Below are 12,476 nucleotides of genomic sequence, written 5' to 3' on the forward strand. Positions count from 1 at the left end.
AACTCAAGAGCCCCAGAACTGGAAGGCGCATTGCACCAACCATTGCTAGATCTTGCCTAGCTCAGCCATTCTCCAACTGAACAAAGCAAGATGGAGAAGCTAACAAGTGGCCAGTTGCAACTTTAAAGGAGCTAAAGGCCTTCATGGCCAAGACTGCTCATTATTAGCCTATGACAGCAATATCACAAGTGCTCCACAAATCTGCCCAATATGGAAGGTTGGAAATAAAAAAGAATCATTAAACCATAATAATAATAATTCTTTATATTTATATAGTGATTTTCTGGCTACTCAGTGTGCTTTTCATAGTTAGTGGGGAGCCACTTCAATCACCACTTATGTGTAGTATCCATCCTGTTAGTGTGATTCCAGCCATTTTTGAGCCACTGTGCTCACCACACATGAGCTATTAGGTGGTGAAAGAGTGTTTATGCTTTGCTAAAAACCACCTAGGTAGAGCCCTGGCCTAATGTAAATCCCACCACAACTCTTTGGAATCTCTTGATTTGTTCAGTTTGTCAAGGGTCACTGAATATTTTGTAAGAGCTTAAACAATTCTGTAAGGTAGTAGAGATACATCTGGGCTGTAATTCAAGGTGTTCTACCAAGCATTAATTCTGGTGGTGTTCTCTCATCTAATCAGTTACACCGATTTTTCTTTTTCTCACTTCGATCTTAAAAGATGCCATACTGGAAAAAGTCTCATTGTTTTTGGGTTTTAGGACAACAAAAGGTGAACATTTGTCTGTACTGTTTGTGAGTCTGCTTCCATTAGTACAAGGTGAGCCAAAGCCTGATAAAGCAGCTCTTGGCTTAAAGTAGGAACTCTCACAAAGACAACTATACTCACTCATGCCAGGTCACTATACAGCAAGCAGGCCATTAACCAAACAAGCATGTGTTCAGGACATGAATAATGAAAGGAAAGCTCACATGAACATGAAAGAACATGTACAGACAGAAACAAGGCGCAGATTTGAACCCAGATCCCTGGATTGGTGAGGTAGCTACTAGCTACCCATTATATCACCCATTTTTTTTAGGATAAAACCCCTAACATGACACAATCAACATTTCTACTGGCTAGCCTCAAAACATGCATAAGAAATGTCTGGTGCCACACAGGGCCATTTTACCTATGTCCCAGGTCCCAGGATTGTTAAGCTCAATCTCCTTCTGACCAATGAAGTACCAAATGCAGGCCATCCAATGGGCTAGCAATGCAAACATTGACATGAGCAATGTCAGCACAACAGCACTGTATTGGGAGTAGCGCTCCAACTTTTGAAGGAGCCGGAGAAGGCGCAGTAGCCGCACTGTTTTCAGGAGGTGGACACCAAAATACTGTGGGAGAAACAAAAAAGAAAATGAATGGTGGCAAACAGAGACAATTTTAAAATGGGAAGTCAGACAGGATGAAGTACAGTGACACTTCACAATTATGATGTTTGTCATGAAAGTGGCACACAAGTGCAAGGATTCTGAGACATCGCAGTGGCATGCATTTATCTGGATATAACAGAGGCTGACAAACATCGGGCACATGACATACCGTATTTAATCGCCCATCACAATAAATTCATCTCATTCCTTTCAACATGAAACAATTCTTGGTTTATTTTGAACATACTGACTAAACAGTTGTTTAGAAAGTGAATGGATGGATCAGCTCAAAGGGCAGCATCAATCTTATATAGAGTCCTACAATAATAACGGTATTTTATATGAGAATACAGTATGCCAGGTGACTTCCTCTAGAAAGTCATTGTAGCTGCAGGATTTAAAATAAACTGCCTTGTGGTTTCCAGTTCAGGTCTACAGATAACAAACAGTCTATAATAAATCTTAAGAATAAGAAAATAGTTTTATGAGCATTTCCATTGTGCTTTCATATGTTCTTTATATTTTGATGTATATAAAATATTTGCTGAACTTCAGTTCACTACAAATTAAGACACCCTGCTGAGTATTTCCAAGCCTAGTATGGGAGACATGCATCACTACTGTCATAGGAAAGGTAGCAACCCATCTTTCAAATCAATTTGGTACCTGCAGCAACAGTATAGAATCTTATAGAATTATTACAGTGCTCAGTATCTCTTGGAACCGTTTCAAGCCAAAAGGATATTTTCATCGAGGGGAAAACTGACTGTTAGAAATTAATGTCTCCATCCTTTTTTAAAAGTGCCTATTTATCTATTGGGCGACCTAGTGGAGCAACAGCCAGGTTTGCTGCTTTACAGCTCTTGAGTCTCAGGTCCAGATTTTTTATTTTCTGGTGTGTCCTTTATGGGCTAGTTAAATGTTTGTTTTGTATGTTCTTTCCTGTGACTTTGCCCTGGATAAGCAGGTTATGAATGTCCCTTCAGTTCTTCTTACTTGACACCATACTACACGCATGCTCAGTGTTTCTCTCAATAGACTACTTATGCATGGTTGCACGTTATCAATCTCGGGCAGCTGGCAATATCTTTGCGAAATAATGAAGTGAGCTTCCGCATGGTGAAAGGAAGTACATAATCATAATATGTGACTTTTTTCAGTTATTATTTTTATTATTTTTGTTATTGTTTACTTGTCTACTGAAGAGAGACAACAATTCACAACTAGTAATCAACATTCAGTGTCAGTAACTGCACTTGGAAATGACTTTCCAAAGAGACTCCGTTACTCTCAGACTGAAAGGTCACAGTGGAGCAGGGCAAGCGACTAAGGTAAGAGGGAGTTTAAAAAAAGGTACAGAAAGGGCAGGTGGAGAACAAAATGAGAAAAGAGTGCTGACTTGTGGAGAGATTCATTGTAAAGAGGATTATTTTTCATAGTCCAAACAGAGAGTAGGACAAAAGCTCACGCCCGTTGTGCTTCTGCCAGGGTTCCCCTGGCATGCTACAGATCTGTTCATTTTTGATTCTTTTATTTATGTTAATGTTGCATTTGTTGATTATTTGCATTATTCTTTTTGTTTGATTGTGTTTATGTATGTAAGCTGCATGTGTTATGTTCTGTATTTATTGTGGGTTACCCCCAAAGTGGCAGGGCCCTCCTGCCAATAACCACCAGGAACTGCCCTCTGCCCTACAAATCCAGAGGGTCTCTCACAGTCCCTAGTGGTTCACTTTGAATGCGCTATGGAGTTTTGGTGAGCTTTTGTGTTTTTCCTGTGCTTGTGTTTTTTGATATCTCTGGATTGGTGACCTCTGTGTTCTGCTTTTTGACTTTGCTCTGAGATTTCTGTATTTGGACTGTGTTCACCTTGGATTGCCTTGTGTTTTTAGGCAACTCCATTTTTTCATTGTGCTCCACAGAGCTTCATTGGGTGAAGAATAAAACCTTTTTATTTTTATGGAATTTCTGTGTTTCCCATTCATCTAGATGGGGTCTGGCAGTATATCTCCCACTAGTGGGCATTATTAGAAATGCTTTTGCAACATTTAAGGATTTACATGCTTTGGAACTCCTAGTTCACAGCAACATTGTAACACAAAGTAGGAGTCACCATTAAGATTTTAATTATGACTTTGATGGAAAATGAGCACTCTAAAGGACTTAATATTTAAATGGAGGAGAAGAAAATAACTGCAAACCAAAAGGGACTGTCAGTGAACAGGCTTAGGTGAGATACCAAATTATACAGAATTGAGAGTCAATATTCAAAAATAAAACATTATAGTCAAAAAGTCAAACATAAAGGTTCTAACATTAACACAATTTCTTTAGTTCTCACTAAATTGATAGTATCTACTAAACAGAACCAAAATCAGACACCAGTCTCTGTGCACCAAAATTCATAATGGAGGCACACATGACCAGAAATGTACTTCTTTAATAAAACAAAAGGGAACTAATTACAAAATGGTCGCACCCATGAGTAGAACCCACAACAAAACACCAAAGTGAAGTCATATATATAAGAATAAAATTTAACAAAGTCAAAATAACTTCCAAAATAAAAATAATAATGAAACCAGACTACTACAAAAGTTCTAAAGCATGTTCATGATCGTGACACCTGTTACATACAGAACTTGCACACCAGTTTGATTTCTCTCACTGTGTCTGACTCTTAAGGTCATTTTATTTAGAGGAAAAGTTTAAATCTCCCCACTCAGCTGCCTGTTAATGAAGACACCAGTATTTGACTTAGGCTTGAAGGGCATAATCAGATTTCTCCAGATGACAAACAGTGCTGTAGCCATGCATCCTATAGAGACCCTGCAAGAGGTGTTTATAGCTCATGTGCTGTCATTTGGAGTAGGGGATTGAACGCTCCAGTCCTGCTAAAGCATTTCATGCAGTGGTTGTCTCATATGTTAACCATTAAGTCATTAAAATACAATAACTGAGTGCATTCAGTTTCTTCATTTGTAAAACATGCAAAGGAAAATAGTGCCCAATTTATTTAAGAAGGTATGAGCTTGATTTTAAGCTGATGCCTTTATGCAAGGTGAAATACAACATTTATGATAGACTTGGTTACACTTCTTTTGGTTTTCCAATTGGAGCACAGGCAGGTCAAGTGACTTGCTCAGACAGTTTCAGTAGCAGGATTTGAACTGACAACCTCAGGGTTTGAAATCCAAAGCCTTAACCACTATACCAAGTGGTGGCTACAAAATGGAGCTAAACAAATGTGTAACATTTTTGACTTATCAGAAATACAACATTAAGGTCTTTACTATGCCAAAACTTCATAAAGAAGTAACGAATGATGTTGTAGAATATATCCAAGTAATAAGCCTACGTAACTGCAATGTGTGCTACAACGCCATTGTTTTGATATTTTTGTTTTTAGTTATTGAAATGCACATTATAAAGGAATCAGAAATGAGAAAAATACAAGCAAACTGAATATAAATGAACAGGGTGCTATTTGATACATGTGGAGCAGCCAGAGTCAACCTCCATGTGAAGTATGGATTCCCTTTGAGCCACTATCAAGCTCTATGATCAATATTTTATAATCATTTTTTAAAAAGCTTTTTTTAAAAATCAAAAAAGATAAATGGATAAATATATCAAAGCCCAGTGTTCATATTCATTTACTTAGACTGTTTAATGTTGAAGGCAAAATAATTTTGACTTATATGTTTACAGGGTGCAAAATGCCCCAGATCTTGCAGGTATGCTCTTCTGCGTTCACCACATTAAAATAAAAGTAATTTTAACAAATTTGAAATAATTATAGTGCTTGTTCAGAAATGTAAATACATGTTTTGGTAAAGTACTTTTTTTGAATGAGCAATGATGGGAGCAGTCAATCAATTGTGAGTGGAAACCTTTTTAAACATTTATTCCAAATATGAAACTGGAAACCTCCCATTTATCCTCTGAATGTAACGGATCTACAAGTAAATTAGGACACATTTCAAACCAAGTGCTTTCTCTAAATGTATCTTGTTTACAATGGTGACAAATTGTCCAGTCCAATCTGCTCTGCTCATTCCAAAATGAATTTTACAGAATGTGTGGATGTTTCAAAGCTTCCAATATAGCCACTCAAGAGGCTCATCTCATGATGCTACTTTAAAATGAAGGTACAAGGCAGACCGGTCTAATGACATTTCTAATGTGTTAATGGCAGCTTTTCTCCCATAGGGACATGATGTTAATAGGGCTGCTTAAAACAGCCTACTTCATTGCTAAAAATGATTTGGCAAACACACTGCATTTGTGAGATGTTGAAGAGAGTGGAGTGCCTGATAGTCCAACTGCTAAAAATGAAAATACAGGGAAAGTTCTCAAAACCTGTTTTCTTATAGGATTAATTCTGGATGAGTCCACAGCATAAGCAAGAGCAGACTTCTGATCACATGTGTGATTTACTTTGAGGAGAAAAACAACTAATTCAATACTTACAAAAATTAATGAATTGTAACACACAGGTTAATTTTCGTTAACTCTTATCGATCATTTAATGTTTCTTGAATATATAAATGGCTAAATACTTTAAGTCTTGTATCAACAGAAATAAATAAATACATTTCTTATTTAATTTTACGAACACAATTAGTGCTCTTCAGTATCATTTATGTGTGTGTATATTTGAATGAACTGTGTGTTATTATAAAGTATGTGCTTTAGGTACTACAAAAATACATCTATTACTCATTTACTCTTATAGCAGTTGAGTGTTGTACTGTGTTAGCCATAGATTGATACAGGAGAAAGTAGGGTGAAATGACACCTTTTATTAGTTAGCCAATAAAAGGTGTCATTTTACCCTACTTTCTTCTGTATCATTTACTCTTATGTAACAAGACCTTAACAAAGGCTTCTTTAGGTTTTCATAACACTTAAAAACATCAGTAGATGGTTTGTAAAATTACTTGTTAATATGAAAGATCCACAGATCTTATACTAAATATTGAATATCAAGAGTAATGCGTCTCAGTTAGGCCACCTCATATCACTCCAACGTGACATTTTGTAAGTAGGTCACATTGCAGAGACGAATAAACACTTTACTGATGCTTTATAAGTGTTATGAAGACCAAAACAAGCCTTTATTGAGGTATTGTTACATAAGAGTAAATGAGTAAGAGATGCTTTGCTGCAGTACCAAAACTAATATGATACCAAACATTCTAAAACAAACAAATTCAACTTTAAAGAGTAAATGAGTAAATTTCAGTATTATTGGCTCATTCATGTTTTAATATTATGTTTGGATTCCAATTTTATTTGTTCAGTTATTAAAAAGAAAGTAATAGTGAACACATTTAGTACTTGCAAACAATAAAGATAAATTAACTAATCTACAGTATGATGATCATTTTCATTCTAAAACTCATGCTGAAATCACCCTGTTTACTAAATTTGTTCCTCTTTCTAGTTATATTACCGGGAAGCCCATGTTCCATCAAATATGAAATACAATTAGTAATTTGTATCTGTTATTGTTAATTCATTTTAATAAAAGTTAATTAAATTCATGTTAAATCTTCATTAATAAAATAACTTATGCATTCACTGTATTCATCACCAGAAAGAGCATGGAGACAACAAATTCATATAATGTAGTACTGTAGTGCTACAATCCAATTAACTCTAAATGTCCTTAAAATTAAATTTGAATTGAACTTACCACGCTGACATTAAATGCGTAAAGCAGGTCAAAGGGCAGTGCAGCAATGAGATCCACAAAAAGCCATGTAGTGGCATAGTGGACACAAATGGAGCGTGGGTCATATACCACTTGACCAGACTTGCTGACATATGTTGTTCTGAAGTTCAGAAGTATATCTAGAAATGAAAAAAAAAATGTTATACTGTTTGAATTTCAAAGAGTCTTTATTCACATTTGAAATGTATTCTTTCTTTTCAGTATATGCCCTTTTCTCCATGTACATATGTTCAGGCCAAACCAAATTTGTGCAATGTGGTGAATAGGTAATCCCATTCAACCATATCAAATGCTTTTTCTGCATCCAAAGATAATGAGATCTCCAGAGTTTTAGATGTTATGAGTGAATATATTACATTAAGTAGATGTTGAAGATTGGAAGCCAAATGTCTAGCTTTAATAAATGGTCTTGTGATATTGGTGAAGGAAGCACTTTCTCAGTCCTTCTGGCTAGGACTTTGGAGAGTATCTTAACATCGTTATTCAGAAATGAGATTGGTCTGTATGATACACATTGTTATATAAAACCTTATCTTTCTTAGGAAAGACAGTGATTAATGCTTGGCAAAAACTTTGAGGTAGAATTTTATTGAATTTATGTCTTCTGTAAAAGTTGTTAATAAAAAGGCTGCTTATCCCACTCTAAAGTCAGTTTATTAGTGTCTAGTAATTCTGAGTGTCAGAGGTTTGTCCAATTCTTCTGCACTGAGAGTATAGCTGTGGTATCTGTAATGCATCGAAAAACACATTAAATTGTTTTTTGTCCTCTTTAAACTGTGTAGAAGATAAGTATTTATAGTAGTCTGTAAATGTGTGCATTATATTTTTATGGTCAATGATTTTGCCACTGTCTGTATTGGTAATTACTGAAATTGCATTGCAAACTTCCTGTTTGTGGATTTGTTGAGCTAAGATCTCATTAGCCTTGTTGTTCCATTTCTTATGTTGTCTTTTCCTATAAATCTTGAATGAAAATGTATGCACATAGAAAGTATGAGCAAATGGTGCAGCCAGAGTTAAGAAGGCCTAGATTATTTATCATCAATAAACTCAACCATCCTTTGCAGGGTTCTGAAAAGTCAAAATCAGACTGTATATTACAAATACCAATTACTATGCCCCTATGAAATCATTCAAAAGAGTGCTGTAGCAACACTGCATATCCCTTAAAGGCCCCAGGATCCATCCATTTCACTGTGGTCAGCCTAATGTGTGGCCCCCTAGCTGTAGTTGTGACAATAGCAGTAAAGCATCCCTAAACACTTACAAATTTGGCAATGCTGATTGCTCAGGCTGATTTTCATGCAGATCATGCCAATTTTATTTCTTTTAAACAGAGTGCATAATATATTGTGGCATTAATTTAAGCAATAAAGAGCCACCTGCAATCCAAGCTCATTTTAGGGCTGCAGCTGTGAGCTCTGTGTTTTCTAAAACTTAATTTTTACAAATTCATCTTTTATTCAGCTGAAGCTGTAAACAAGACTGGCATGCACACTTTCACTGCTATGTCAGTCTAATAAATTTGAGATTATATTTCCCCCCCCACTTAGAAGATGGTGAAAACCAAACAGACAACTTGCTTTCACTAAAGGGATTCAGTTCCAGAATTCAATTTTTCAGGATACATTCATGAAACAACACTTCTTATCTTTTAGTATCCCATCATAATCCAAATGAAAGTGCCACTTCTGAAACATCAAAAAGCCCAATGTTCAATTTAGCACTTATTGCATTCTGGTGGAACTATTTAATTATCCATTTACAGAAAGGTCACAAAAGCTATACAACTCGAACAATTTCTACTTTACCGATGTCTCACTTAAAACACCAATTACACTCTAAGCTAAATGGTAGCAGTGGTTCCACTTTTCAAATCAATTTCCCATTTCAATATAACTGTTCTTGAAAAATATTGCATGTTATTTTCTTGCACTATTTGAAGTATTGCTGCTCAAGGCACGACTAAATAAAAGATATGCTTGCTCAAATTTGCCTCTCACCTCAACTTTTATTTTTAATTAGCCTAACTTTTTTTCCCTCAGATTCAGATACATTTTATGCTTCTAGTGCCATTAAATTGTGCTAAATTGCTGCTTGTAACCTGTGTGAACTCTGGTTGCTTTCAATGGTATTTATATGGCTTGCCTGTTCTCTTTACAGTAGGTAATTGCTTATTATGCAGCCCTGATTGCTGTGGTGAGCTTAGCCTCTCTGCTAATTCTTCACATGTTTACATTTGCTGTATGGAGATCTCACATAATTATAACTTAGCTGTATATCTGCTAATTCTACTTGGCAATGCTAGCTCATTACTATATAATTTGATCTATACAATCACATGAATAGAAACTCTCAACAGCCCAAACAACCCAGCATGAATACTGGTCACCTTACTGGGAACTTCAGCATCAGAATGAAACTCTTATAGGTGGACTAGTTGTAAAAGCATGTTGTGGACAAAGGAAACCCACAAAGAAACACAACATTGTTGGAGAGGAAGTATACCACTTATGGTCAAAAGGAAGCAATAAATATCCTTGTATTTTCTGAATCTGCTTTCTCCTGGTGAACTGCAGCTGCTGCAAAGCATGAACCAATCTTAGATGATATATCAGGATACTCTCATGGAAACACACACACACACTCATAAAACATAAGTTAGGAGTTAACAATCAACAAATCAATAGGTCTGTGGATTGTGTTGTGACAGATCCTTTAAGATCTCTTACAATATGTGTCATGAAGACAGCATAGTCACCTTATCACTGGAATGGTCTGAGGTCTTCTCTCTATGTACTCTTTGGGCACCATTGAAGGATACCAAAATCTACAGGAACTCGAGGAGTGTTTGACTTACTCTGGTAAAACTGAAAACAGCCCATCTGCTCAATACCTTACATTTTATGTGAACGGTTGCATTAAGAACCTGTCATCTAAATCAGTTTGCAGTACATGACTCCAAAATTTACAATAAACTGAGGCAGAGTCAGGCTTAATAAAATTAAAGTGACATGTTCTCAAGGTCGGCACAGATAATAAAAAATTATGTTTCAGCATGTCTTCCATCTGTTTATGACTTGAGTTTAATCAAGTTTTTTTATTATGAGTTCTTCTACAGTATGTTTGAGTGTGATAGCATTACACTATTCAATATTACCACCCAAAGTGAAACAAATGTTCACTTACAGACATAAACCACCCTGTTCCTAAAAGCAAAATAGTAAATTATTTTTAATTGTTACTCCTATTCACTGTGATAATACTAGCATACTGTATTATAATTTGATTTTTAAGAGAGCTATTCTGTTCCTTTGGAAATGTATGATTAACTGTAACTTTTTCTCTGGCATACTTACCAGGTTACCATTTTGATCTGCAAAACTCCTTTAACAACTATTACTACTGTTAACATTTTTTACTTGGAGAAAAATATGTCCAAAGGGTATTGGTAAATGTAAAATGACCAAGAGATGAGGAAAACCAAATAGGAGAAGGCTAAATCGTAAGAGTATAAGCATCAGATGTCAGAATTACAATAAAGAACTCACATAACCTTGTTTTTATTTTCCCCTAGCTCACTCTCATTGTAGTTTTTGTCTTTCTAGGTATCCAAAAGCTTTATGGCAGAGTACTCCATCTTAAATAGGTAGGACATAATGTATCATGTGACCTCCATGTCACATTACTGGAAACCTTGCTACGTGGCATTCACTAGGTTTGAAATTTTACCTTTCACTTGTACTTTTATTTTCTTTTTTTTACTACAGGTTTGTGCTGTACCACAATGTTAAAGGCAATATAAAGTGCCTTGTGATGGTATGTGCTGTTAAATGAAAACTGAAGTACAGATGATAACCAAGAAAAAGAGAAGAGTGCATACATCTGAATTAATTTAGTCAATCTGTTACCAAGTTAACAGAACCAACCTTATTTTCTACTGTGCCTATCTAAAGTAATCCCCATTTCAGAGTGCTTTACAAGTACTTTATAATGTACAGTAGTATAATTGTCTCCATATATGCTCAGTACAACAGTTTATTGTAGAAGCAAAACATAAACTAGTAAAATAATAAAAGGACAATTAGTTATTAGGTAATTTAATATATAACCATGTTCCGACTCTGAGGAGAAAAGCACTATGATGTATATGTAGATGTCTATTAGACTAGGAACAGCTTGGATGGATATGGATAACCTCCATGACTTCTTGGGGGCAAAAACAGTGAATCAGTGTACATTTGTTACTTATTTTGACATAGAAGGAGAAATTGGTAGCCAGGCTGAAGCAGAATGGAGACTCCTCGAATTGCCTGAAAAAGAAACAGCCTTTAGCAGCAAAAACAAAGAGAGTAGAGTAGGGGTGTCATGATACCAAAATTTCAAACTTCAAGAAAAGTATTGAAATTCGATACCATTTTTGACCTCCAATCTATATTTGCAACTACAGTGATCCCTCACTATATCGCGCTTCGACTTTCGCGGCTTCACTCCATCGTGGATTTTAAATGTAAGCATATCTAAATATATATCACGGATTTTTCGCTGGTTTGCGGATTTCTGTGGACAATGGGTTTTTTTAATTTATGGTACATGCTTCCTCAGTTTGTTTGCCCAGTTGATTTCATACAAGGGACGCTATTGGTGGATGGCTGAGAAGCTACACAGTCAGAGCACGTATTATGTATTAAATAAAACTCCTCAATTATATATGATATGCTTCCCGTGTGGTGCTTCACACACTTAAAAGCTCCAGCAGCACGTATTGATTTTTGATTGTTTGCTTTTTCTCTGTCTCTCTCTCACTCTCTCTGACATTCTCTGCTCCTGACGGAGGGGGTGTGAGCAGAGGGGCTGATGGCAGATTTGGCCATTTTGGTACACTTGAAAGCGACAACCAAACAATTCAGCGGCAGACATCAACTCACATGCAGAACCATAGGTGAAGGGCTTAAGCATTTCACTCTTATAGTGCTCCTGTGTAGTATAATTATCTCCTGTACCGTCATCAGTCCACACCTTGAACCTGTCCCAGTCATTCAATACATAAGACACAATGTTCCTCCAGATATCAAGAGTGAGCCTGATATGGCCGTGCAATATGTAACAAAGAGAATGGAAAAGGCAGGTGCCATCTCCGGGCATGGAAACCACTCGGTAAGTGACAGTTCTTTGATCGATGGTGATCACCTCGGTAGACATGTTAATGGGGGTACAGTTGGAATGATAAAGGAAATGGGTACCTGAACAATGTAAAGGAAGTCTAAAATACCTAAACAATAACTATAATCGTAATAAATGAACAATAAAACAGCGTAGAAGCCGTGGATTAAATAAAAAGGCTGTAGTTATC

The 12,476-nt window shown here is 36.1% G+C and overlaps 1 protein-coding gene across 2 annotated transcripts in view; it reads right to left on the reverse strand.

The window, feature by feature from the left end:
• kcnh3 (potassium voltage-gated channel, subfamily H (eag-related), member 3) overlaps positions 1-12,476 on the reverse strand; it is a 605,399-nt gene that overhangs the window by 134,063 nt on the left and 458,860 nt on the right. For both annotated transcript variants that reach the window (XM_039756314.1, XM_039756315.1), the window contains 2 exons: positions 7,085-7,242; positions 1,137-1,344 (listed from right to left, as the gene is read on the reverse strand). In XM_039756314.1, coding sequence (XP_039612248.1) covers positions 1,137-1,344; positions 7,085-7,242 — 366 coding nt within the window. The remainder of the gene's footprint in view (positions 1-1,136; positions 1,345-7,084; positions 7,243-12,476) is intronic.

Source organism: Polypterus senegalus, chromosome 6, assembly GCF_016835505.1.
Source record: "Polypterus senegalus isolate Bchr_013 chromosome 6, ASM1683550v1, whole genome shotgun sequence".
Classification (NCBI taxonomy): domain Eukaryota; kingdom Metazoa; phylum Chordata; class Cladistia; order Polypteriformes; family Polypteridae; genus Polypterus; species Polypterus senegalus.